The 26,403-nt window shown below is 43.5% G+C and overlaps 1 protein-coding gene across 7 annotated transcripts in view; it reads left to right on the top strand.

Moving 5' to 3' along the window:
• Nucleotides 1-26,403, top strand: part of CNGB1 (cyclic nucleotide gated channel subunit beta 1) — a 173,790-nt gene that overhangs the window by 134,495 nt on the left and 12,892 nt on the right. For all 7 annotated transcript variants that reach the window (XR_010086103.1, XM_063437397.1, XM_063437399.1 and 4 more), the window contains 4 exons: nucleotides 12,128-12,287; nucleotides 13,861-13,958; nucleotides 20,536-20,619; nucleotides 26,197-26,315. Coding sequence is in view for 6 of the 7 variants with exons in the window: in XM_063437397.1 (XP_063293467.1) it covers nucleotides 12,128-12,287; nucleotides 13,861-13,958; nucleotides 20,536-20,619; nucleotides 26,197-26,315 (461 nt within the window). In the remaining variant the exon portion in view is untranslated. The remainder of the gene's footprint in view (nucleotides 1-12,127; nucleotides 12,288-13,860; nucleotides 13,959-20,535; nucleotides 20,620-26,196; nucleotides 26,316-26,403) is intronic.

Raw genomic sequence — 26,403 nt, 5'->3', positions numbered from 1 at the left:
CTATTTACCGGGATCATAACTAAAATCCGACTCAATGTCTATCTCTGACACTATTTACCGGGATCATAACTAAAATCCGACTCAATGTCTATCTCTGTCACTATTTACCGGGATCATAACTAAAATCCGACTCAATGTCTATCTCTGCCACTATTTACCAGGATCATAACTAAAATCCGACTCATTGTCTATCTCTGACACTATTTACCGGGATCATAACTAAAATCAGACTCAATGTCTATCTCTGCCACTATTTACCAGGATCATAACTAAAATCCGACTCAATGTCTGTCTCTGTCACTATTTACCGGGATCATAACTAAAATCCGACTCAATGTCTATCTCTGACACTATTTACCGGGATCATAACTAAAATCCGACTCAATGTCTATCTCTGACACTATTTACCGGGATCATAACTAAAATCCGACTCATTGTCTATCTCTGCCACTATTTACCAGGATCATAACTAAAATCCGACTCAATGTCTATCTCTGACACTATTTACCGGGATCATAACTAAAATCCGACTCAATGTCTATCTCTGCCACTATTTACCAGGATCATAACTAAAATCAGACTCAATGTCTATCTCTGACACTATTTACCGGGATCATAACTAAAATCCGACTCAATGTCTGTCTCTGTCACTATTTACCGGGATCATAACTAAAATCCGACTCAATGTCTGTCTCTGCCACTATTTACCAGGATCATAACTAAAATCAGACTCAATGTCTATCTCTGCCACTATTTACCAGGATCATAACTAAAATCCGACTCAATGTCTATCTCTGCCACTATTTACCAGGATCATAACTAAAATCCGACTCATTGTCTATCTCTGCCACTATTTACCGGGATCATAACTAAAATCCGACTCATTGTCTATCTCTGACACTATTTACCGGGATCATAACTAAAATCCGACTCAATGTCTATCTCTGACACTATTTACCAGGATCATAACTAAAATCCGACTCAATGTCTATCTCTGACACTATTTACCGGGATCATAACTAAAATCCGACTCAATGTCTATCTCTGACACTATTTACCGGGATCATAACTAAAATCCGACTCATTGTCTATCTCTGCCACTATTTACCAGGATCATAACTAAAATCCGACTCAATGTCTATCTCTGTCACTATTTACCGGGATCATAACTAAAATCCGACTCATTGTCTATCTCTGCCACTATTTACCAGGATCATAACTAAAATCCGACTCAATGTCTATCTCTGTCACTATTTACCGGGATCATAACTAAAATCCGACTCAATGTCTATCTCTGACACTATTTACCGGGATCATAACTAAAATCCGACTCATTGTCTGTCTCTGTCACTATTTACCAGGATCATAACTAAAATCCGACTCAATGTCTGTCTCTGTCACTATTTACCAGGATCATAACTAAAATCCGACTCAATGTCTGTCTCTGTCACTATTTACCAGGATCATAACTAAAATCCGACTCAATGTCTATCTCTGTCACTATTTACCGGGATCATAACTAAAATCCGACTCAATGTCTATCTCTGCCACTATTTACCAGGATCATAACTAAAATCCGACTCAATGTCTATCTCTGACACTATTTACCGGGATCATAACTAAAATCCGACTCAATGTCTGTCTCTGTCACTATTTACCGGGATCATAACTAAAATCCGACTCAATGTCTGTCTCTGACACTATTTACCAGGATCATAACTAAAATCCGACTCAATGTCTATCTCTGACACTATTTACCAGGATCATAACTAAAATCCGACTCAATGTCTGTCTCTGTCACTATTTACCGGGATCATAACTAAAATCCGACTCAATGTCTATCTCTGCCACTATTTACCGGGATCATAACTAAAATCCGACTCATTGTCTATCTCTGCCACTATTTACCGGGATCATAACTAAAATCCGACTCAATGTCTATCTCTGTCACTATTTACCGGGATCATAACTAAAATCCGACTCAATGTCTATCTCTGTCACTATTTACCAGGATCATAACTAAAATCCGACTCAATGTCTATCTCTGCCACTATTTACCAGGATCATAACTAAAATCCGACTCAATGTCTGTCTCTGCCACTATTTACCGGGATCATAACTAAAATCAGACTCAATGTCTGTCTCTGTCACTATTTACCGGGATCATAACTAAAATCCGACTCAATGTCTGTCTCTGACACTATTTACCGGGATCATAACTAAAATCCGACTCAATGTCTGTCTCTGCCACTATTTACCAGGATCATAACTAAAATCCGACTCAATGTCTGTCTCTGTCACTATTTACCGGGATCATAACTAAAATCCGACTCAATGTCTGTCTCTGCCACTATTTACCGGGATCATAACTAAAATCCGACTCAATGTCTGTCTCTGCCACTATTTACCGGGATCATAACTAAAATCCGACTCAATGTCTATCTCTGACACTATTTACCGGGATCATAACTAAAATCCGACTCAATGTCTGTCTCTGTCACTATTTACCGGGATCATAACTAAAATCCGACTCAATGTCTATCTCTGCCACTATTTACCGGGATCATAACTAAAATCCGACTCAATGTCTATCTCTGTCACTATTTACCGGGATCATAACTAAAATCCGACTCAATGTCTGTCTCTGCCACTATTTACCAGGATCATAACTAAAATCCGACTCATTGTCTATCTCTGTCACTATTTACCAGGATCATAACTAAAATCCGACTCATTGTCTATCTCTGTCACTATTTACCGGGATCATAACTAAAATCCGACTCAATGTCTATCTCTGCCACTATTTACCGGGATCATAACTAAAATCCGACTCAATGTCTGTCTCTGCCACTATTTACCAGGATCATAACTAAAATCCGACTCATTGTCTATCTCTGTCACTATTTACCAGGATCATAACTAAAATCCGACTCATTGTCTATCTCTGTCACTATTTACCGGGATCATAACTAAAATCCGACTCAATGTCTGTCTCTGTCACTATTTACCGGGATCAGAACTAAAATCCGACTCAATGTCTATCTCTGCCACTATTTACCGGGATCATAACTAAAATCCGACTCAATGTCTATCTCTGCCACTATTTACCGGGATCATAACTAAAATCCGACTCAATGTCTATCTCTGTCACTATTTACCGGGATCATAACTAAAATCCGACTCAATGTCTGTCTCTGCCACTATTTACCGGGATCATAACTAAAATCCGACTCAATGTCTATCTCTGCCACTATTTACCGGGATCATAACTAAAATCCGACTCAATGTCTATCTCTGCCACTATTTACCGGGATCATAACTAAAATCCGACTCAATGTCTGTCTCTGTCACTATTTACCGGGATCATAACTAAAATCCGACTCAATGTCTATCTCTGTCACTATTTACCGGGATCATAACTAAAATCCGACTCAATGTCTGTCTCTGACACTATTTACCGGGATCATAACTAAAATCCGACTCAATGTCTATCTCTGCCACTATTTACCAGGATCATAACTAAAATCCGACTCAATGTCTATCTCTGCCACTATTTACCGGGATCATAACTAAAATCCGACTCAATGTCTATCTCTGTCACTATTTACCGGGATCATAACTAAAATCCGACTCAATGTCTGTCTCTGTCACTATTTACCGGGATCATAACTAAAATCCGACTCAATGTCTATCTCTGTCACTATTTACCGGGATCATAACTAAAATCCGACTCAATGTCTGTCTCTGACACTATTTACCGGGATCATAACTAAAATCCGACTCAATGTCTATCTCTGCCACTATTTACCAGGATCATAACTAAAATCCGACTCAATGTCTGTCTCTGTCACTATTTACCGGGATCAGAACTAAAATCCGACTCAATGTCTATCTCTGCCACTATTTACCGGGATCATAACTAAAATCCGACTCAATGTCTATCTCTGCCACTATTTACCAGGATCATAACTAAAATCCGACTCAATGTCTGTCTCTGTCACTATTTACCGGGATCATAACTAAAATCCGACTCAATGTCTATCTCTGCCACTATTTACCGGGATCATAACTAAAATCCGACTCAATGTCTATCTCTGCCACTATTTACCGGGATCATAACTAAAATCCGACTCAATGTCTATCTCTGTCACTATTTACCGGGATCATAACTAAAATCCGACTCAATGTCTATCTCTGACACTATTTACCGGGATCATAACTAAAATCCGACTCAATGTCTATCTCTGCCACTATTTACCAGGATCATAACTAAAATCCGACTCAATGTCTGTCTCTGTCACTATTTACCGGGATCAGAACTAAAATCCGACTCAATGTCTATCTCTGCCACTATTTACCGGGATCATAACTAAAATCCGACTCAATGTCTATCTCTGCCACTATTTACCGGGATCATAACTAAAATCCGACTCATTGTCTATCTCTGTCACTATTTACCGGGATCATAACTAAAATCCGACTCAATGTCTGTCTCTGCCACTATTTACCGGGATCATAACTAAAATCCGACTCAATGTCTATCTCTGTCACTATTTACCAGGATCATAACTAAAATCCGACTCATTGTCTATCTCTGTCACTATTTACCAGGATCATAACTAAAATCCGACTCATTGTCTATCTCTGCCACTATTTACCAGGATCATAACTAAAATCCGACTCGATGTCTGTCTCTGTCACTATTTACCGGGATCAGAACTAAAATCCGACTCAATGTCTATCTCTGCCACTATTTACCGGGATCATAACTAAAATCCGACTCAATGTCTATCTCTGCCACTATTTACCAGGATCATAACTAAAATCCGACTCAATGTCTGTCTCTGTCACTATTTACCGGGATCAGAACTAAAATCCGACTCAATGTCTGTCTCTGACACTATTTACCAGGATCATAACTAAAATCCGACTCATTGTCTATCTCTGCCACTATTTACCAGGATCATAACTAAAATCCGACTCAATGTCTGTCTCTGTCACTATTTACCGGGATCATAACTAAAATCCGACTCAATGTCTATCTCTGCCGCTATTTACCGGGATCATAGAAACATAGAAACATAGAATGTGACGGCAGATAAGAACCATTCGGCCCATCTAGTCTGCCCAGTTTTCTAAATACTTTCATTAGTCCCTGGCCTTATCTTATAGTTAGGATAGCCTTATGCCTATCCCACGCATGCTTAAACTCCTTTACTGTGTTAACCTCTACCACTTCAGCTGGAAGGCTATTCCATGCATCCACTACCCTCTCAGTAAAGTAATACTTCCTGATATTATTTTTAAACCTTTGTCCCTCTAATTTAAGACTATGTCCTCTTGTTGTGGTAGTTTTTCTTCTTTTAAATATAGTCTCCTCCTTTACTGTGTTGATTCCCTTTATGTATTTAAATGTTTCTATCATATCCCCCCTGTCTCGTCTTTCCTCCAAGCTATACATGTTAAGATCCTTTAACCTTTCCTGGTAAGTTTTATCCTGCAATCCATGAACCAGTTTAGTAGCCCTTCTTTGAACTCTCTCTAAGGTATCAATATCCTTCTGAAGATAGGGTCTCCAGTACTGTGTACAGTACTCCAAGTGAGGTCTCACCAGTGTTCTGTACAATGGCATGAGCACTTCCCTCTTTCTACTGCTAATACCTCTCCCTATACAACCAAGCATTCTGCTAGCATTTCCTGCTGCTCTATTACATTGTCTGCCTACCTTTAAGTCATCAGAAATAATCACCCCTAAATCCTTTCCTCAGATGTTGAGGTTAGGACTCTATCAAATATTTTGTACTCTACCCTTGGGTTTTTACGTCCAAGATGCATTATCTTGCACTTATCCACATTAAATGTCAGTTGCCACAACTCTGACCATTTTTCTAGTTTACCTAAATCATTTTCCATTTGGCTTATCCCTCCTGGAACATCAACCCTGTTACATATCTTAGTATCATCCGCAAAAAGACACACCTTACCATCAAGACCTTCTGCAATATCACTAATAAAAATATTAAAGAGAATGGGTCCAAGTACAGATCCCTGAGGTACCCCACTGGTGACAAGCCCAAGCTTCGAATATACTCCATTGACTACAACCCTCTGTTGCCTGTCACTCAGCCACTGCCTTACCCATTCAACAATATTCGAATCCAAACTCAAAGATTGTAGTTTATTGATAAGCCTTCTATGTGCAACAGTGTCAAAAGCCTTACTGAAATCTAGGTAAGCAATGTCTACTGCACCACCCTGATCTATAATTTTAGTTACCCAATCAAAAAAATCAATAAGATTAGTTTGGCATGATCTCCCTGAAGTAAACCCATGTTGTCTCTGGTCTTGAAATCCATGTGTTTTTAGATGTTCAACAATCCTATCCTTTAACATGGTTTCCATCACTTTCCCCACTACTGAAGTAAGGCTTACTGGCCTATAGTTGCCCGACTCCTCCCTATTACCTTTCTTGTGAATGGGCACAACATTCGCTAACTTCCAATCTTCTGGGACTACTCCTGTTATCAATGATTGGTTAAATAAATCTGTTAATGGTTTTGCTAGTGCACCACTAAGCTCTTTTAATAGCTTTGGGTGTATTCCATCAGGTCCCATTGACTTATTTGTCTTTACTTTTGACAGTTGAAATAGAACCTCTTCCTCTGTAAACTCACGTGTAATAAATGACTCATTTATCCTTTTTCTTAACTGAGGTCCCTTTCCTTCATTTTCATCTGTAAATACCGAACAAAAATATTCATTGAGGCAGTCAGCTAGACCTTTATCCTCATCTACATACCTTCCTTCTTTTGTTTTTAATCTAACTAATCCTTGTTTTACTTTTCTTTTCTCATTTATGTATCTAAAAAAAGTTTTGTCCCCCTTTTTTACTGACTGTGCTATTTTCTCTTCTGTGTGGGATTTGGAAGCTCTTATAACTTGCTTAGCCTCTTTCTGCCTAATCTTATAGGTCATTCTGTCTTCCTCACTCTGGGTTTTTTTATAATTACTAAATGCTAACTTTTTGTTTTTTACTATTTTGGCCACATCTGCGGAGTACTACAGTGGTTTCTTGAATTTTTTGCTTTTACTGACAAGCCTAATGCAATTTTCTGTTGCCTTCAGTAGTGCAGCTTTTAAATAATCCCATTTATTTTGGACTCCATTTAAATTGCTCCAGTCTGATAATGACTCCTTTACACATATTCTAATTTTAGAAAAGTCTGTTTTTCTAAAGTCTAAAACTTTTGTTTTTGTGTGGTGTGACTCAGTCACTGTTCTTATATTAAACCACACTGACTGATGATCACTGGATCCTAAACTTTCACCTACAGTAATATCTGATACCAAATCTCCATTTGTTAACACTAAATCTAGTATGGCCTCTTTACGAGTTGGCTCCTCAACGACTTGTTTTAGAGACAATCCCAGTAGGGAGTTTAGAATATGTGTGCTCCTGGCACAAGTAGCTATTTTTGTTTTCCAATTCACATCAGGAAGATTAAAGTCACCCATGATGATAACTTCCCCCTTCATTGTCATTTTAGCTATTTCTTCAACTAGTAGATTATCTAACTCTTCAATTTGTCCTGGGGGCCTATAAATCACACCTACACGAGTTACTGTGTGATTACCAAATTCTAACGTAACCCAAACGGACTCTATGTTCGCCTCACTAACCTTTATTAGGCTAGATTTTATGCTATCCTTTACATACAGGGCCACCCCTCCCCCTTTCTTGCCTTCCCTGTCTTTTCTATATAAAGAGTACCCTGGTATTGCTATGTCCCAGTCATTTTTCTCATTATACCATGTCTCGGTAACAGCGACTAAATCTACACTATCAGTTGCCATTATTGCCACAAGTTCATGGATCTTATTCCCTAAACTGCGAGCATTTGTAGACATGACTCTAAGCTTATCATTTTTTAACACACTTGCTACAGGCACCTTCTGTCCTTGTTTTGGGGGACAATTGGATTGATGTTTTATCACCCTTTTGCCCCCCCCTCCTAGTTTAAAAACATCCTAGCAAAACCTCTGAACTGCTCACTGAGAACATTTGTTCCCTTTTGAGAAAGATGCAAACCATCTTTTTTGTACAGTTTATTTCCATTCCAAACAGAGCTACCATGAGCAATAAAGCCAAATCCTTGCTCCCGACACCATTCACCAAGCCACAAGTTAAAGTCCCTAATACGCATCCGCCTGTCGTTCTGAGTGTTATGCACAGGCAGAACTTCAGAGAATGACAGTGTGGAAGCAACCTGCCGTATATCATTGGCAAAAACACTAAAAACTTCCTTAACCTCTGAAACCTCATTGCAAGCCAAGTCATTTGTCCCTAAATGGACAAGTACATCCAATTCCCCTTCCTGCTTTGCTTGCTTAACAATATTACAGATACGTCTCCTGTCTCTGTGAGCAGTAGCTCCGGGAAGACACCTCACAAGACCACCATTGTCCATCTCCACACCTCTTATGATGGAATCCCCCAACAACAACTGCTTTCTATTAGGCCTCACCATAGTCTTCAAGCCTCTCTGCACAACACCACTAGCCTCAGTGCCTCTCTGCACAACACCACTAGCCTCAGTGCCTCTCTGCACAACACCACTAGCCTCAGTGCCTCTCTGCACAACACCACTAGCCTCAGTGCCTCTCTGCACAACACCACTAGCCTCAGTGCCTCTCTGCACAACACCACTAGCCTCAGTGCCTCTCTGCACAACACCACTAGCCTCAGTGCCTCTCTGCACAACACCACTAGCCTCAGTGACTCTCTGCACAACACCACTAGCCTCAGTGCCTCTCTGCACAACACCACTAGCCTCAGTTCCTCTCTGCACAACACCACTAGCCTCAGTGCCTCTCTGCACAACACCACTAGCCTCAGTGCCTCTCTGCACAACACCACTAGCCTCAGTGCCTCTCTGCACAACACCACTAGCCTCAGTGCCTCTCTGCACAACACCACTAGCCTCAGTGCCTCTCTGCACAACACCACTAGCCTCAGTGCCTCTCTGCACAACACCACTAGCCTCAGTGCCTCTCTGCACAACACCACTAGCCCCAGTGCCTCTCTGCACAACACCACTAGCCTCAGTGCCTCTCTGCACAACACCACTAGCCTCAGTGCCTATCTCCAGGACACCACTACACTCTGAAAGTGCAGAAAATGAATTATGTAGAACAACAGACTGTGCAATATGCCTTTTATCCACAACTCCAAGTCTACCAGATCCTACAGTAATCCATCTGCCATTCCTAGTATGTCTCTGCGGCAATGGCTTTGCAGCAGTTCCAGCCTGAGTTTGTTTACCAGATAATTTACAAATCTCAGACTTCAAAAATACAATCTCCTGCCGCAAGATAACAAGATCATAACTAAAATCCGACTCAATGTCTATCTCTGCCACTATTTACCGGGATCATAACTAAAATCCGACTCAATGTCTATCTCTGCCGCTATTTACCGGGATCATAACTAAAATCCGACTCAATGTCTATCTCTGCCACTATTTACCGGGATCATAACTAAAATCCGACTCAATGTCTGTCTCTGCCACTATTTACCGGGATCATAACTAAAATCCGACTCATTGTCTATCTCTGTCACTATTTACCGGGATCATAACTAAAATCCGACTCAATGTCTATCTCTGTCACTATTTACCGGGATCATAACTAAAATCCGACTCAATGTCTATCTCTGCCACTATTTACCGGGATCATAACTAAAATCCGACTCAATGTCTGTCTCTGACACTATTTACCGGGATCATAACTAAAATCCGACTCATTGTCTATCTCTGTCACTATTTACCGGGATCATAACTAAAATCCGACTCAATGTCTATCTCTGTCACTATTTACCGGGATCATAACTAAAATCAGACTCAATGTCTATCTCTGTCACTATTTACCGGGATCATAACTAAAATCCGACTCAATGTCTATCTCTGTCACTATTTACCGGGATCATAACTAAAATCAGACTCAATGTCTGTCTCTGTCACTATTTACCGGGATCATAACTAAAATCCGACTCAATGTCTGTCTCTGACACTATTTACCGGGATCATAACTAAAATCCGACTCAATGTCTGTCTCTGTCACTATTTACCGGGATCATAACTAAAATCCGACTCAATGTCTATCTCTGCCACTATTTACCGGGATCATAACTAAAATCCGACTCAATGTCTGTCTCTGTCACTATTTACCGGGATCATAACTAAAATCCGACTCATTGTCTATCTCTGTCACTATTTACCGGGATCATAACTAAAATCCGACTCAATGTCTATCTCTGCCACTATTTACCGGGATCATAACTAAAATCCGACTCAATGTCTATCTCTGACACTATTTACCGGGATCATAACTAAAATCCGACTCAATGTCTGTCTCTGTCACTATTTACCGGGATCATAACTAAAATCCGACTCATTGTCTATCTCTGTCACTATTTACCGGGATCATAACTAAAATCCGACTCATTGTCTATCTCTGCCACTATTTACCGGGATCATAACTAAAATCCGACTCAATGTCTATCTCTGTCACTATTTACCGGGATCATAACTAAAATCCGACTCAATGTCTGTCTCTGCCACTATTTACCGGGATCATAACTAAAATCCGACTCAATGTCTATCTCTGTCACTATTTACCGGGATCATAACTAAAATCCGACTCAATGTCTATCTCTGACACTATTTACCGGGATCATAACTAAAATCCGACTCAATGTCTATTTCTGCCACTATTTACCGGGATCATAACTAAAATCCGACTCAATGTCTATCTCTGACACTATTTACCGGGATCATAACTAAAATCCGACTCAATGTCTATCTCTGTCACTATTTACCGGGATCATAACTAAAATCCGACTCAATGTCTATCTCTGACACTATTTACCGGGATCATAACTAAAATCCGACTCAATGTCTATCTCTGACACTATTTACCGGGATCATAACTAAAATCCGACTCAATGTCTATCTCTGCAACTAGTTTACCGGGATCATAACTAAAAACCCAGCTAAGTACATCATGAAAAGAAGGACAAGACGCTCCACCAATGCCGTTCACAAATTTATGGCTTAATGAAGCTCCAGCCGAGTAAGAAAAATGATGAATTGGCTTTCCCAGAATTAAACCAAGAAACAGAGAGAAATTAGTCAAATGAGGATTAACAAAAAGACCTGTTTTTCCAAAATCCATCTTCCGTCCAAGCGCCTCGACATCCTGCAAAACAGAATGGAAGTTGTTAACAAGCAACCAGAAACAGAAACCACGTGAATTGTAAAACCTTCAGCAAAACAATAATTATCTGACTCTCTCCCTGTGTCTCTCTATTTTTTATCTCTCTCCTAGATAATGGAGGTGTACCACGCCAGAAGAGATCTAGATAATGAAGATGTTCCACACAAGATCTCTCAATGTGTGGTACGTCTCCATTATCTAGCTCTCTCCATGCGTGGTACGTCTCCATTATCTAGCTCTCTCCATGCGTGGTACATCTCCATTATCTAGCTCTCTCCATGCGTGGTACATCTCCATTATCTAGCTCTCTCCATGCGTGGTACATCTCCATTATCTAGCTCTCTCCATGCGTGGTACATCTCCATTATCTAGCTCTCTCCATGCGTGGTACGTCTCCATTATCTAGCTCTCTCCATGCGTGGTACGTCTCCATTATCTAGCTCTTTCCATGCGTGGTACGACTCCATTATCTAGCTCTCTCCATGCGTGGTACATCTCCATTATCTAGCTCTCTCCATGCATGGTACGTCTCCATTATCTAGCTCTCTCCATGCGTGGTACGTCTCCATTATCTAGCTCTCTCCATGCGTGGTACGTCTCCATTATCTAGCTCTCTCCATGTGTGGTACATCTCCATTATCGAGATCTCTTCATGCGTGGTACATCTCCATTATCAGGCTCTCTCCATGCGTGGTACATCTCCATTATCTAGCTCACCATTAGCTGCCTTAATGTAGGTACAATTGTTTTATCTGTGCAGTATTTAGTACATCGTGATCCACTCTCTCCCTTTACCGTAGGTACAATCGGTTTATTTATTAAGTAGACGTAACCTAAGCTCTGTCTAATTTAGATGAGAGATGTGGTGGGTGCTGCCACAGCTGGTCAGACATACTATCGTAGCTGTATGGACAGCACCATCAAATATATGAACTGCTACAGGATCCCCAGCCATGTGCAAAACCGTGTGAAGATGTGGTATGAGTACACGTGGCAGTCCCAAGGAATGCTGGGTAACTACATATTTCATAACGGTCTTTATACACAGATAGTAGGGGTGATACCGGTCTTTATACACAGATAGTAGGGGTGATACCGGTCTTTATACACAGATAGTAGGAGTGATACCGGTCTTTATACACAGATAGTAGGGGTGATACCGGTCTTTATACACAGATAGTAGGAGTGATACCGGTCTTTATACACAGATAGTAGGAGTGATACCGGTCTTTATACACAGATAGTAGGGGTGATACCGGTCTTTATACACAGATAGTAGGAGTGATACCGGTCTTTATACACAGATAGTAGGGGCGATACCGGTCTTTATACACAGATAGTAGGGGTGATACCGGTCTTTATACACAGATAGTAGGAGTGATACCGGTCTTTATACACAGATAGTAGGGGTGATACCGGTCTTTATACACAGATAGTAGGGGTGATACCGGTCTTTATACACAGATAGTAGGGGTGATACCGGTCTTAATACACAGATAGTAGGGGTGATACCGGTCTTTATACACAGATAGTAGGGGTGATACCGGTCTTTATACCCAGATAGTAGGGGAGATACCGGTCTTTATACACAGATAGTAGGGGTGATACCGGTCTTTATACACAGATAGTAGGGGAGATACCGGCCTTTATACACAGATAGTAGGGGAGATACCGGTCTTTATACACAGATAGTAGGGGTGATACCGGTCTTTATACCCAGATAGTAGGGGAGATACCGGTCTTTATACACAGATAGTAGGGGTGATACCGGTCTTTATACACAGATAGTAGGGGAGATACCGGCCTTTATACACAGATAGTAGGGGAGATACCGGTCTTTATACACAGATAGTAGGGGTGATACCGGTCTTTATACACAGATAGTAGGGGTGATACCGGTCTTTATACACAGATAGTAGGGGTGATACCGGTCTTTATACACAGATAGTAGGGGTGATACCGGTCTTTATACACAGATAGTAGGGGTGATACCGGTCTTTATACACAGATAGTAGGGGTGATACCGGTCTTTATACACAGATAGTAGGGGTGATACCGGTCTTTATACACAGATAGTAGGGGTGATACCGGTCTTTATACACAGATAGTAGGGGTGATACCGCTCTTTATACACAGATAGTAGGGGTGATAACGGTCTTTATACACATATAGTAGGAGTGATACCGGTCTTTATACACAGATAGTAGGAGTGATACCGGTCTTTATACACAGATAGTAGGGGTAATAGCGGTCTTTATACACAGATAGTAGGGGTGATACCGGTCTTTATACACAGATAGTAGGGGTGATACCGGTCTTTATACACAGATAGTAGGGGTGATACCGGTCTTTATACACAGATAGTAGGGGTGATACCGGTATTTATACACAGATAGTAGGGGTTATACCGGTCTTTATACACAGATAGTAGGCGTGATACCGGTCTTTATACACAGATAGTAGGGGTGATACCGGTCTTTATACACAGATAGTAGGGGTGATACCGCTCTTTATACACAGATAGTAGGGGTGATACCGGTCTTTATACACAGATAGTAGGCGTGATTTTCTTTTCTCTCTTTGCAGATGAATCCGAGCTGATGGTTCAGCTCCCGGATAAGATGAGACTGGATCTCGCCATTGATGTGAATTATAACATTGTCAGCAGAGTCATTCTTTTCCAGGTAAGTACCAGGAATCGGGGACGGACTGATAGCCTTCTGGGCCCCCGGGCAAAATCGTATCAGGGCCCTACGAAGAACAAATATTAAGTATTAAAAGGGACACTATAGTCACCAGAACAACTGCAGCTTAATGTAGTTGTTCTGGTGTCCACAGCCAATTCTTGCCGGCTTTTCAGAGAAAGGGCATTGTTTACATTACTACCTAGGAACACCTCTAATGAGAGGCACTGATGTTCAACGTCCCTACACACTGCATGGAGACTTGAACGCTTCCTACAGAGTTGCAATGATCCAATACATCTCTATGAGGAGATGCTGATTAGTGCCGCATGGCCTTTTGCCGCGCATGTGCAATTGCCTCCCAATGCTTTTCTATGAGAAAGCATTTGATTGGCTGAGATCATCAAATCTGACAAGACCAGCGCAGGAATAAAGGTGAGTTAAAACACCTTTTACTCCTCTGACAGGGGGCTGGCCACTTAAACTATGCTTTCAAAACGAAAGTGTCAGAAATACACATTTGTATTCCTGATGCTATATTGTTCCTGTAAATATAAATATATCTTTCAAAACACCCCGTCAGGTTTATCCTTTCAAGTGAGAATTGCGGGGGAAAGTGAATTTTAAATGATAGGCCTAAATAGTTGTATTAGAAAAATTCTCCAAGACAAAGTTGCTGTTCACTTGGATTATTTAGGCATTCAATTTAAATGTGAAATTCAGTTTGATTTAATGAATCATCCTGTGTCCTTCCACAATTTAATATTATTATTCTACGTGTCAAAGTAGAAGTACGTGTGTGTGTGTGCGTGTGCGTGTGTGTGTGTGTGTGTGTGTGTGTGCGTGTGCGTAAAGCTGATGTGTGTAAATCCTACAGCATAATTTGTGTAGTGCCAGAGAGTATGAAATGCCGACGTTTACTTGCATGTAGTAAATGTGTAAATGCATTGTTCTATGAGATGTTTGTAAAAGCAGGAGTGTGTTTGTATGGAACGTTGAATGTGGAGGACTTGTGTGCGAAACACAGGGGAATGTTGGTGTATGAATGCCAGCGTGTATTAGTGTGGAAAGTCTTCGTATGAATAACAGTATAGACTTGTATGGATTGTCAGTGCATGAATGCTGTAGTGTAATTGTATGTGTGCAGAGTGTAAGAGTGTGAATGAGGGTATGTATCAGACATCTGTCTGTGTATGTGTGAATGAGGGGTGCATCTAAAACCTGGGTCAGAGTGTGTGAATGAGAGGTGTATTTGTGTGTATGTGAATCATATTAAGTCAGTGTCCGCGAGGGGAAATAAGGCATATTTATATGCTGCAAGCATTTTTGCTGTTGTTTTTTGACTCTCCACCTTCTTCTGAGTTTCTGTGTCTCTCAATCTTCACCCATCTGTATGTGTGTCTTCCCATTAACGTCTTCTTGTGACTCTCTAACACCACTTGTCACCCATTTCTGTCCACCTCACTTGGTCGTGCCTCTTCTGCACCTCTTACTTTTCCTTCCCAAATAACCCACATTTGTCTTCCATCTCACTTAAAGGGACACTATAGTCACCCAGATCACTATAGCTCATTTAAGTGATCTGGGTGCACTGTCCCAGGTCCCTTAACCTTGCAAAGGTAATTATTGCCGTTTTTAATAAACTGCAATAATTTCCTTTGAGGGTTAAGTCCACCTCTTGTGGCAGCCTACCAGACATCCACTAGAGTGACTTCCGGGTCGTTTTTTTTGACCCCTAACTCAGGAGTTCTCAACCCGTGGTACACATACGCTCACATTAGTACTTCCCCTAAAGCAGGGCTGTCCAACCTGCGGCCCCCCAGATGTTGCTGAACTACAACTCACATGATTCTTTCAATTAAAAAGATAGCCAGGGAATCATGGGAGTTGTAGTTCAGCATCTGGGGGGCCGCAGGTTGGACAGCCCTGCCCTAAAGGAATTACTATCCTGTCTTCCCACAAGGCCAGACAGAATTCTGGATACTTTTTTTCACATTCGCTACAGCTGGGTGCCCAAAAGGTAGATGCTTTCCTGTGAGGTTTTACATGACGCCGGATGTCATGTATGAGGTTTTACATGACGCCGGATGTCGTGTATGAGGTTTTACAGGACACCGGATGTCATGTCTGAGGTTTTACATGACGCCGGATGTCGTGTATGAGGTTTTACAGGACGCCGGATGTCATGTATGAGGTTTTACATGACGCCGGATGTCGTGTATGAGGTTTTACAGGACGCCGGATGTCATGTATGAGGTTTTACATGATGCTGGATGTCATGTATGAGGTTTTACATGATGCTGGATGTCATGTATGTGGTTTTACATGATGCTGGATGTCATGTATGAGGTTTTACATGATGCTGGATGTCATGTATGTGGTTTTACATGATGCTGGATGTCATGTATGAGGTTTTACATGATGCTGGATGTCGTGTATGAGGTTTTACATGATGCTGGATGTCATGTATGAGGTTTTACATGATGCTGGATGTCATGTATGAGGTTTTACATGATGCTGGATGTCATGTATGAGGTTTTACATGATGCTGGATGTCCTGTATGAGGTTTTACAGGACGCTGGGTGTCATGTATGAGGTTTTACATGACGCTGGATGTCATGTATGAGGTTTTACATGACGCTGGATGTCCTGTATGGGGTTTTACATGATGCTGGATGTCATGTATGAGGTTTTACAGGACGCTGGATGTCATGTATGAGGTTTTACAGGACGCTGGATGTCATGTATGAGGTTTTACAGGACGCTGGATGTCATGTATGAGGTTTTACATGATGCTGGATGTCCTGTATGAGGTTTTACAGGACGCTGGGTGTCATGTATGAGGTTTTACATGACGCTGGATGTCATGTATGAGGTTTTACATGACGCTGGATGTCCTGTATGGGGTTTTACATGATGCTGGATGTCATGTATGAGGTTTTACAGGACGCTGGATGTCATGTATGAGGTTTTACATGATGCTGGATGTCATGTATGAGGTTTTACATGATGCTGGATGTCATGTATGAGGTTTTACATGATGCTGGATGTCATGTATGAGGTTTTACATGATGCTGGATGTCATGTATGAGGTTTTACATGATGCTGGATGTCATGTATGAGGTTTTACATGATGCTGGATGTCATGTATGTGGTTTTACATGATGCTGGATGTCATGTATGTGGTTTTACATGATGCTGGATGTCCTGTATGAGGTTTTACATGATGCTGGATGTCCTGTATGAGGTTTTACATGACGCTGGATGTCCTGTATGAGGTTTTACATGATGCTGGATGTCCTGTATGAGGTTTTACATGATGCTGGATGTCATGTATGAGGTTTTACATGATGCTGGATGTCATGTATGAGGTTTTACATGATGCTGGATGTCATGTATGTGGTTTTACATGATGCTGGATGTCATGTATGAGGTTTTACATGATGCTGTATGTCCTGTATGAGGTTTTACATGATGCTGGATGTCCTGTATGAGGTTTTACATGATGCTGGATGTCATGTATGTGGTTTTACATGATGCTGGATGTCATGTATGAGGTTTTACATGATGATGGATGTCCTGTATGAGGTTTTACAGGACGCCGGATGTCATGTATGTGGTTTTACATGATGCTGGATGTCCTGTATGAGGTTTTACATGATGCTGGATGTCATGTATGAGGTTTTACAGGACGCCGGATGTCATGTATGAGGTTTTACATGATGCTGGATGTCATGTATGTGGTTTTACATGATGCTGGATGTCATGTATGAGGTTTTACATGATGCTGGATGTCATGTATGAGGTTTTACATGACGCCGGATGTCATGTATGAGGTTTTACATGATGCTGGATGTCATGTATGGGGTTTTACATGATGCTGGATGTCATGTATGGGGTTTTACATGATGCTGGATGTCATGTATGAGGTTTTACATGATGCTGGATGTCCTGTATGAGGTTTTACAGGACGCCGGATGTCATGTATGAGGTTTTACAGGACGCCGGATGTCATGTATGAGGTTTTACTGGATGCTGGATGTCATGTATGAGGTTTTACATGATGCTGGATGTCATGTATGAGGTTTTACATGACGCCGGATGTCATGTATGTGGTTTTACATGATGCTGGGTGTCATGTATGAGGTTTTACATGATGCTGGATGTCATGTATGAGGTTTTACATGACGCTGGATGTCATGTATGAGGTTTTACATGACGCCGGATGTCATGTATGTGGTTTTACATGACGCTGGATGTCATGTATGAGGTTTTACATGACGCCGGATGTCATGTATGAGGTTTTACATGACGCCGGATGTCATGTATGTGGTTTTACATGACGCTGGATGTCATGTATGAGGTTTTACAGGACGCCGGATGTCATGTATGAGGTTTTACATGACGCCGGATGTCATGTATGTGGTTTTACATGACGCTGGATGTCATGTATGAGGTTTTACAGGACGCCGGATGTCATGTATGAGGTTTTACATGACGCCGGATGTCATGTATGTGGTTTTACATGACGCTGGATGTCATGTATGAGGTTTTACATGACGCTGGATGTCCAGTTAGTGTGAGGACGTCCAGCATCAGTTAGGTCAGTGGTTCCCAACCTTTTTTCACTTGAGTACCCCTTGGCAGCCCATCCCTGCCTGCACCGCCGCCATTGATGATATTTCTTTTTTGATTTGCATACCCCCTGGGGCACTAGATTGTATCCCTGGGTACCCAAATAAATAAAAAAAAAATCGGTAATAGCGGCGGTGCAGGCAGGGAGACCCTAGGTCAGAGGAGAAGCAGGGAGAGGATAGGACAGAGGAGAAACAGAGGGAGTCTGGGGCAGAAAGCAGGGGAGTCTGGGGCAGAAAAACATGAATTTGAAATAACAGCAACTATATTAAAGGACCACTATAGTGCCAGGAAAACATACTCGTTTTCCTGGCTCTATAGGATCCTTGGGTCCCCTAACCCTCTGGGGCCCCCTCTGCCGGGCTCTAGGGGAGGAAGGGGTTAAATTCCTACCTTTTTCCAGCTCCCTTGGCGCTGGGGACTCTCCTCCCTCTTCTGACGTCATCGGCTGAATGCGCATGCGCAGCAAGAGCCGCGCGTGCATTCAGCCAGTCCATAGGAAAGCATTCTCAATGCTTTCCTATGGACGCTGGCGTCTTCTCACTGTGAAAATCACAGTGAGAAGCACGGAAGCGCCTCTAGCGGCTGTCAATGAGACGGCCATTAGAGGCTGGATTAACCCTAATGTGAACATAGCAGTGAGAGCAGATAAGCAGCCAGGTCTCACACTGAGTGGGGGAATGGGATTGCAGGGTGACAGGTTGCAGGGGCCCCCTATTTCATCATGGGCCCCTGCAACCTTCCTTCTGACTGTGGAGATCTCTGATCAGCCGGGCCCCTGACTGCCTCGGGCCCTCGGTCCATGACCGATCTGCCCAACCTGTCAGTCCACCCCTGCCAGGAATTGTCTGCAAGGTTCGGGCCCCGGTGCCTCCTCCTGCTACTCTCCGTAATGATACTGCAGGCGCTCCAGCTTAATAAAATCTTACTTGTGGTTTGGCTGTTGATTCTGTCGTTTTTCAGTCTAAGTCAGCTGTTTTATATTACATTCACTTTGTGCGCAAGTCTCATCTTCGAGCAGTATTCTAGAATTCAGAGATCACAAGAATCGGAGAATGGTGGAGAAAGCTGCATTAAAGGATCACTATAGGGTCAGGACACAAACATGTATCCCTGACCCTATAGTGTTAAAACCACCATCTAGCCCCCCTGGGCCCCTCATGCCTCCATAAATATAGTAAAAATCTTACTGTATTCAAGCCAGAAGCTGTAAATCTGCATGCTGTTAGACTCAGAAAAACAAGCAGTCTGCTGACATGTGGTAGCCTGATCCAATCACAATGCTTCCCCATAGGATTGGCTGAGACTGACAAAGAGGCAGATCAGGGGCAGAGCCAGCATGATTCAAACACAGCCCTGGCCAATCAGCATCTCCTCATAGAGATTAACTGAATCAATGAATCTCTATGAGGAAAGTTCAGTGCCTGCATGCAGAGGGAGGAGATACTGAATCACAGGATGCTGTGCACAGTGCTGCCCTGTGCTCTGCTGACAGCAGATCTGAGTGGATGGTGGCATATTATGCCTCCATCAACTCCGAAGTCCCTCTGGTGGCAGTCTGAATGCAACTGGAGGTGTTCCTAGCTTTCAATGTAAACACTGTATTTTCTCTGAACATACAGTGTTTACATGAGAGAGGCTGCAGGGAGCTATAGTTCTCACCTAAACAACCTCATTAAGCTGAAGTTGTTCAGGTGACTATAGTGTCCCTTTAATGTGTGAACAGAGGCAAAACGTGACATGATATCGTCGGGAGTCGGGACCTGTACTATATGCGTCCCCATTATTAATTCCTAAATAAATTGTGAAGGAAGCACTGCCACTAGTCTCTTCCCCAGTTCTAGGGTCTCCAGAACGCAGAAAGAGCCCTCATTGTGGGAGCTGCCTGAAGGAATGAGGTTCATTGCACTCATTTTATTTGATCTTTCTCCCCCTGTTCAGGGCTGTGACCGGCAGATGATTTACGATATGCTGAAGAGACTGCGTTCTGTGGTGTATCTACCAGGTGACTACGTGTGTAAGAAGGTAACACGAAAATGGAATTGAACTCGTTTCTGTGCCCAGTAGAAACCGGTCATGGAGCAGTGTTTTCACTAATGGGGGACACATTAAGGATGGAGGTAGTCGTCCAACCTAGAATTTATGCTAAGTGTCTGTTCCAGCTTAATTTAAAGGGACACTCCACTGCCCACATACAAAATAAATACAAAACACTGCTTAGTAGATATACCCCAAATGAATACTTGCATTTAATTAGGCATTTTTATTGTTAGCAAATCTAAAAACATCTTCCAAAATCTGCAGTTCTCTTGTCTGCAGCCTCTGCAAGCCCTCCCCCAGACTTCCCTCCCAGACTTTCTGTGTCTGTCCAATCACAGACTCCCAATGCAGCTCAATGAGAAGTCTTTGCCAGACATGTGCTCTGGGCAATTGCTGCCTCTTGAGTTTATCTCCACTGAGCTAAACTACCAGGAAGTAACAGGGGGTATTTCTTTAAGTTCCTCCATACATATCACATGTTGTGTTTTAGAGGAGAGAAATTACTTTTTTTAAATCCTGTCAATAGAACACTCACCGTGGCTGAATCACTGCAATCCTGGATAGTCCATGGGTGAATCACTGCAATCCTGGATAGTCCCATGGGTGAATCACTGCAATCCTGGATAGTCCGTGGGTGAATCACTGTAATCCTGGATAGTCCGTGGGTGAATCACTGCAATCCTGGATAGTCCGTGGGTGAATCACTGCAATCCTGGATAGTCCGTGGGTGAATCACTGTAATCCTGGATAGTCCGTGGGTGAATCACTGCAATCCTGGATAGTCCGTGGGTGAATCACTGCAATCCTGGATAGTCCGTGGGTGAATCACTGCAATCCTGGATAGTCCCATGGGTGAATCACTGCAATCCTGGATAGTCCCATGGGTGAATCACTGCAATCCTGGATAGTCCCATGGGTGAATCACTGCAATCCTGGAGAGTTCCGTGGGTGAATCACTGCAATCCTGGAGAGTTCCGTGGGTGAATCACTGCAATCCTGGAGAGTCCGTGGGTGAATCACTGCAATCCTGGATAGTCCGTGGGTGAATCACTGCAATCCTGAATAGTCCATGGCTGAATCACTGTAATCCTGGATAGTCCGTGGGTGAATCACTGCAATCCTGGATAGTCCGTGGGTGAATCACTGCAATCCTGGATAGTCCCGTGGCTGAATCACTGTAATCCTGGATAGTCCGTGGGTGAATCACTGTAATCCTGGATAGTCCCGTGGCTGAATCACTGCAATCCTGGATAGTCCCGTGGCTGAATCACTGCAATCCTGGAGAGTTCCGTGGGTGAATCACTGCAATCCTGGATAGTCCGTGGGTGAATCACTGCAATCCTGGATAGTCCGTGGGTGAATCACTGCAATCCTGAATAGTCCATGGCTGAATCACTGTAATCCTGGATAGTCCCGTGGCTGAATCACTGCAATCCTGGATAGTCCCATGGGTGAATCACTGCAATCCTGGAGAGTTCCGTGGGTGAATCACTGCAATTCTGGAGAGTTCCGTGGGTGAATCACTGCAATTCTGGAGAGTTCCGTGGGTGAATCACTGCAATCCTGGATAGTCCATGGGTGAATCACTGCAATCCTGGATAGTCCGTGGGTGAATCACTGTAATCCTGGATAGTCCCGTGGGTGAATCACTGCAATCCTGGAGAGTTCCGTGGGTGAATCACTGCAATCCTGGATAGTCCCATGGGTGAATCACTGCAATCCTGGATAGTCCCGTGGGTGAATCACTGCAATCCTGGAGAGTTCCGTGGGTGAATCACTGCAATTCTGGAGAGTTCCGTGGGTGAATCACTGTAATCCTGGATAGTCCATGGGTGAATCACTGCAATCCTGGATAGTCCGTGGGTGAATCACTGTAATCCTGGATAGTCCCGTGGGTGAATCACTGCAATCCTGGAGAGTTCCGTGGGTGAATCACTGCAATCCTGGATAGTCCCATGGGTGAATCACTGCAATCCTGGATAGTCCCGTGGGTGAATCACTGCAATCCTGGAGAGTTCCGTGGGTGAATCACTGCAATCCTGGATAGTCCGTGGGTGAATCACTGCAATCCTGAATAGTCCATGGCTGAATCACTGTAATCCTGGATAGTCCGTGGGTGAATCACTGCAATCCTGGATAGTCCCATGGGTGAATCACTGCAATCCTGAATAGTCCCATGGGTGAATCACTGCAATCCTGGATAGTCCCATGGGTGAATCACTGCAATCCTGGATAGTCCCATGGGTGAATCACTGCAATCCTGGAGAGTTCCGTGGGTGAATCACTGCAATCCTGGAGAGTTCCGTGGGTGAATCACTGCAATCCTGGATAGTCCGTGGGTGAATCACTGCAATCCTGAATAGTCCATGGCTGAATCACTGTAATCCTGGATAGTCCGTGGGTGAATCACTGCAATCCTGGATAGTCCCGTGGCTGAATCACTGTAATCCTGGATAGTCCGTGGGTGAATCACTGCAATCCTGGAGAGTTCCGTGGGTGAATCACTGCAATCCTGGAGAGTTCCGTGGGTGAATCACTGCAATCCTGGATAGTCCCATGGGTGAATCACTGCAATCCTGGATAGTCCCGTGGGTGAATCACTGCAATCCTGGAGAGTCCCATGGGTGAATCACTGCAATCCTGGATAGTCCCATGGGTGAATCACTGTAATCCTGGATAGTCCGTGGGTGAATCACTGCAATCCTGGATAGTCCCGTGGGTGAATCACTGCAATCCTGGAGAGTTCCGTGGGTGAATCACTGCAATCCTGGATAGTCCCGTGGGTGAATCACTGCAATCCTGGATAGTCCGTGGGTGAATCACTGCAATCCTGGAGAGTTCCGTGGGTGAATCACTGCAATCCTGGATAGTCCCGTGGCTGAATCACTGTAATCCTGGATAGTCCGTGGGTGAATCACTGCAATCCTGGAGAGTTCCGTGGGTGAATCACTGCAATCCTGGAGAGTTCCGTGGGTGAATCACTGCAATCCTGGATAGTCCCATGGGTGAATCACTGCAATCCTGGATAGTCCCGTGGGTGAATCACTGCAATCCTGGAGAGTCCCATGGGTGAATCACTGCAATCCTGGATAGTCCCATGGGTGAATCACTGTAATCCTGGATAGTCCGTGGGTGAATCACTGCAATCCTGGATAGTCCCGTGGGTGAATCACTGCAATCCTGGAGAGTTCCGTGGGTGAATCACTGCAATCCTGGATAGTCCCATGGGTGAATCACTGCAATCCTGGATAGTCCCGTGGGTGAATCACTGCAATCCTGGAGAGTTCCGTGGGTGAATCACTGTAATCCTGGAGAGTCCCGTGGGTGAATCACTGCAATCCTGGAGAGTTCCGTGGGTGAATCACTGCAATCCTGGATAGTCCCATGGGTGAATCACTGCAATCCTGAATAGTCCCATGGGTGAATCACTGCAATCCTGGATAGTCCCATGGGTGAATCACTGCAATCCTGGATAGTCCCATGGGTGAATCACTGCAATCCTGGAGAGTTCCGTGGGTGAATCACTGCAATCCTGGATAGTCCCATGGGTGAATCACTGCAATCCTGGATAGTCCCGTGGGTGAATCACTGCAATCCTGGAGAGTCCCATGGGTGAATCACTGCAATCCTGGATAGTCCCATGGGTGAATCACTGTAATCCTGGATAGTCCGTGGGTGAATCACTGCAATCCTGGATAGTCCCGTGGGTGAATCACTGCAATCCTGGAGAGTTCCGTGGGTGAATCACTGCAATCCTGGATAGTCCCATGGGTGAATCACTGCAATCCTGGATAGTCCCGTGGGTGAATCACTGCAATCCTGGAGAGTTCCGTGGGTGAATCACTGTAATCCTGGAGAGTCCCGTGGGTGAATCACTGCAATCCTGGAGAGTTCCGTGGGTGAATCACTGCAATCCTGGAGAGTCCCGTGGGTGAATCACTGCAATCCTGGAGAGTTCCGTGGGTGAATCACTGCAATCCTGGAGAGTTCCGTGGGTGAATCACTGCAATCCTGGAGAGTTCCGTGGGTGAATCACTGTAATCCTGGATAGTCCCATGGGTGAATCACTGCAATCCTGGAGAGTTCCGTGGGTGAATCACTGCAATCCTGGAGAGTCCCGTGGGTGAATCACTGCAATCCTGGAGAGTTCCGTGGGTGAATCACTGTAATCCTGGATAGTCCCATGGGTGAATCACTGCAATCCTGGAGAGTTCCGTGGGTGAATCACTGCAATCCTGGATAGTCCCGTGGGTGAATCACTGCAATCCTGGATAGTCCGTGGGTGAATCACTGCAATCCTGGATAGTCCCGTGGGTGAATCACTGCAATCCTGGATAGTCCCATGGGTGAATCACTGCAATCCTGGATAGTCCGTGGGTGAATCACTGTAATCCTGGATAGTCCGTGGGTGAATCACTGCAATCCTGGAGAGTCCCGTGGGTGAATCACTGCAATCCTGGAGAGTTCCGTGGGTGAATCACTGCAATCCTGGATAGTCCCGTGGGTGAATCACTGCAATCCTGGATAGTCCCGTGGGTGAATCACTGCAATCCTGGATAGTCCCATGGGTGAATCACTGCAATCCTGGAGAGTTCCGTGGGTGAATCACTGCAATCCTGGATAGTCCCGTGGGTGAATCACTGCAATCCTGGATAGTCCGTGGGTGAATCACTGCAATCCTGGATAGTCCCGTGGGTGAATCACTGCAATCCTGGATAGTCCCATGGGTGAATCACTGCAATCCTGGATAGTCCGTGGGTGAATCACTGTAATCCTGGATAGTCCGTGGGTGAATCACTGCAATCCTGGAGAGTCCCGTGGGTGAATCACTGCAATCCTGGAGAGTTCCGTGGGTGAATCACTGCAATCCTGGATAGTCCCGTGGGTGAATCACTGCAATCCTGGAGTTCCGTGGGTGAATCACTGCAATCCTGGAGAGTTCCTTGGCACGCTCACCGTGGGCGACTTTCTACCCACCAGGGCTACATTTTCACTTTTTTGCTTGTGGCAAGTGAACATTTTGAGCCCTGATTATATGACAAATGTTCAAATATAAACAAGTTTATATTTTTAGAAAGCAGAATGTCCGTGTTATTTCTCTCTCTTCATTAAATCATATCCCCAACCTCTGCCAAATCTGCTTGCTATATTTAATTAGATTTGGGATTTTCAGAAACTACACGTCTCCTGCTACGAAGGAAAGCTCATATGTGGACTCCGCCACTGTTCCTAAGAACATCATTAACTACAATGTAACCTTTCCATTTTTGACAAGTTAGAGGGTCATATGACAGACATTTAGAGTTAAATCTCTTGGCCACACCTCCCTGCATGTGAGTTACACAGCCTTCATAAACACTTCCTGTAAATAGACATCTAATGTATACACTTCCTTTATTATACAGTCTGTTTAATTTAGAATTTCTTATCTACTGCTCTTTTAATAGCCTGCTAGAGCCTGCAGAATCCTTCAGTGTGATCAAAGTCCAGTTAAGAGCAGGATAGAATAAGTGCTGAAAAATCGCATTAATGAGGACTAGTTTGCTATGTCATGTCTTGCAGGGGGAGATTGGCCGTGAAATGTACATCATTAAGGCTGGTGAAGTACACGTACTTGGAGGACCAGAAGGGCAGACTGTCCTCGTCAGCCTGAAAGCTGGCTCTGTGTTTGGGGAAATCAGGTGGATGCTTCGTTCCTTAGCTGGCAGCAATCTAATCCAGTGTTCTTCATGCACAGTGAACATCATGGGTGTCTTAAAAATAATTCAA

The sequence above is a fragment of the Pelobates fuscus genome, chromosome 12 (assembly GCF_036172605.1).
Source record: "Pelobates fuscus isolate aPelFus1 chromosome 12, aPelFus1.pri, whole genome shotgun sequence".
NCBI lineage: Eukaryota > Metazoa > Chordata > Amphibia > Anura > Pelobatidae > Pelobates > Pelobates fuscus.
Note: the sequence above shows the minus strand (reverse complement) of the source record. Positions and strands in the feature narration are given on the sequence as shown.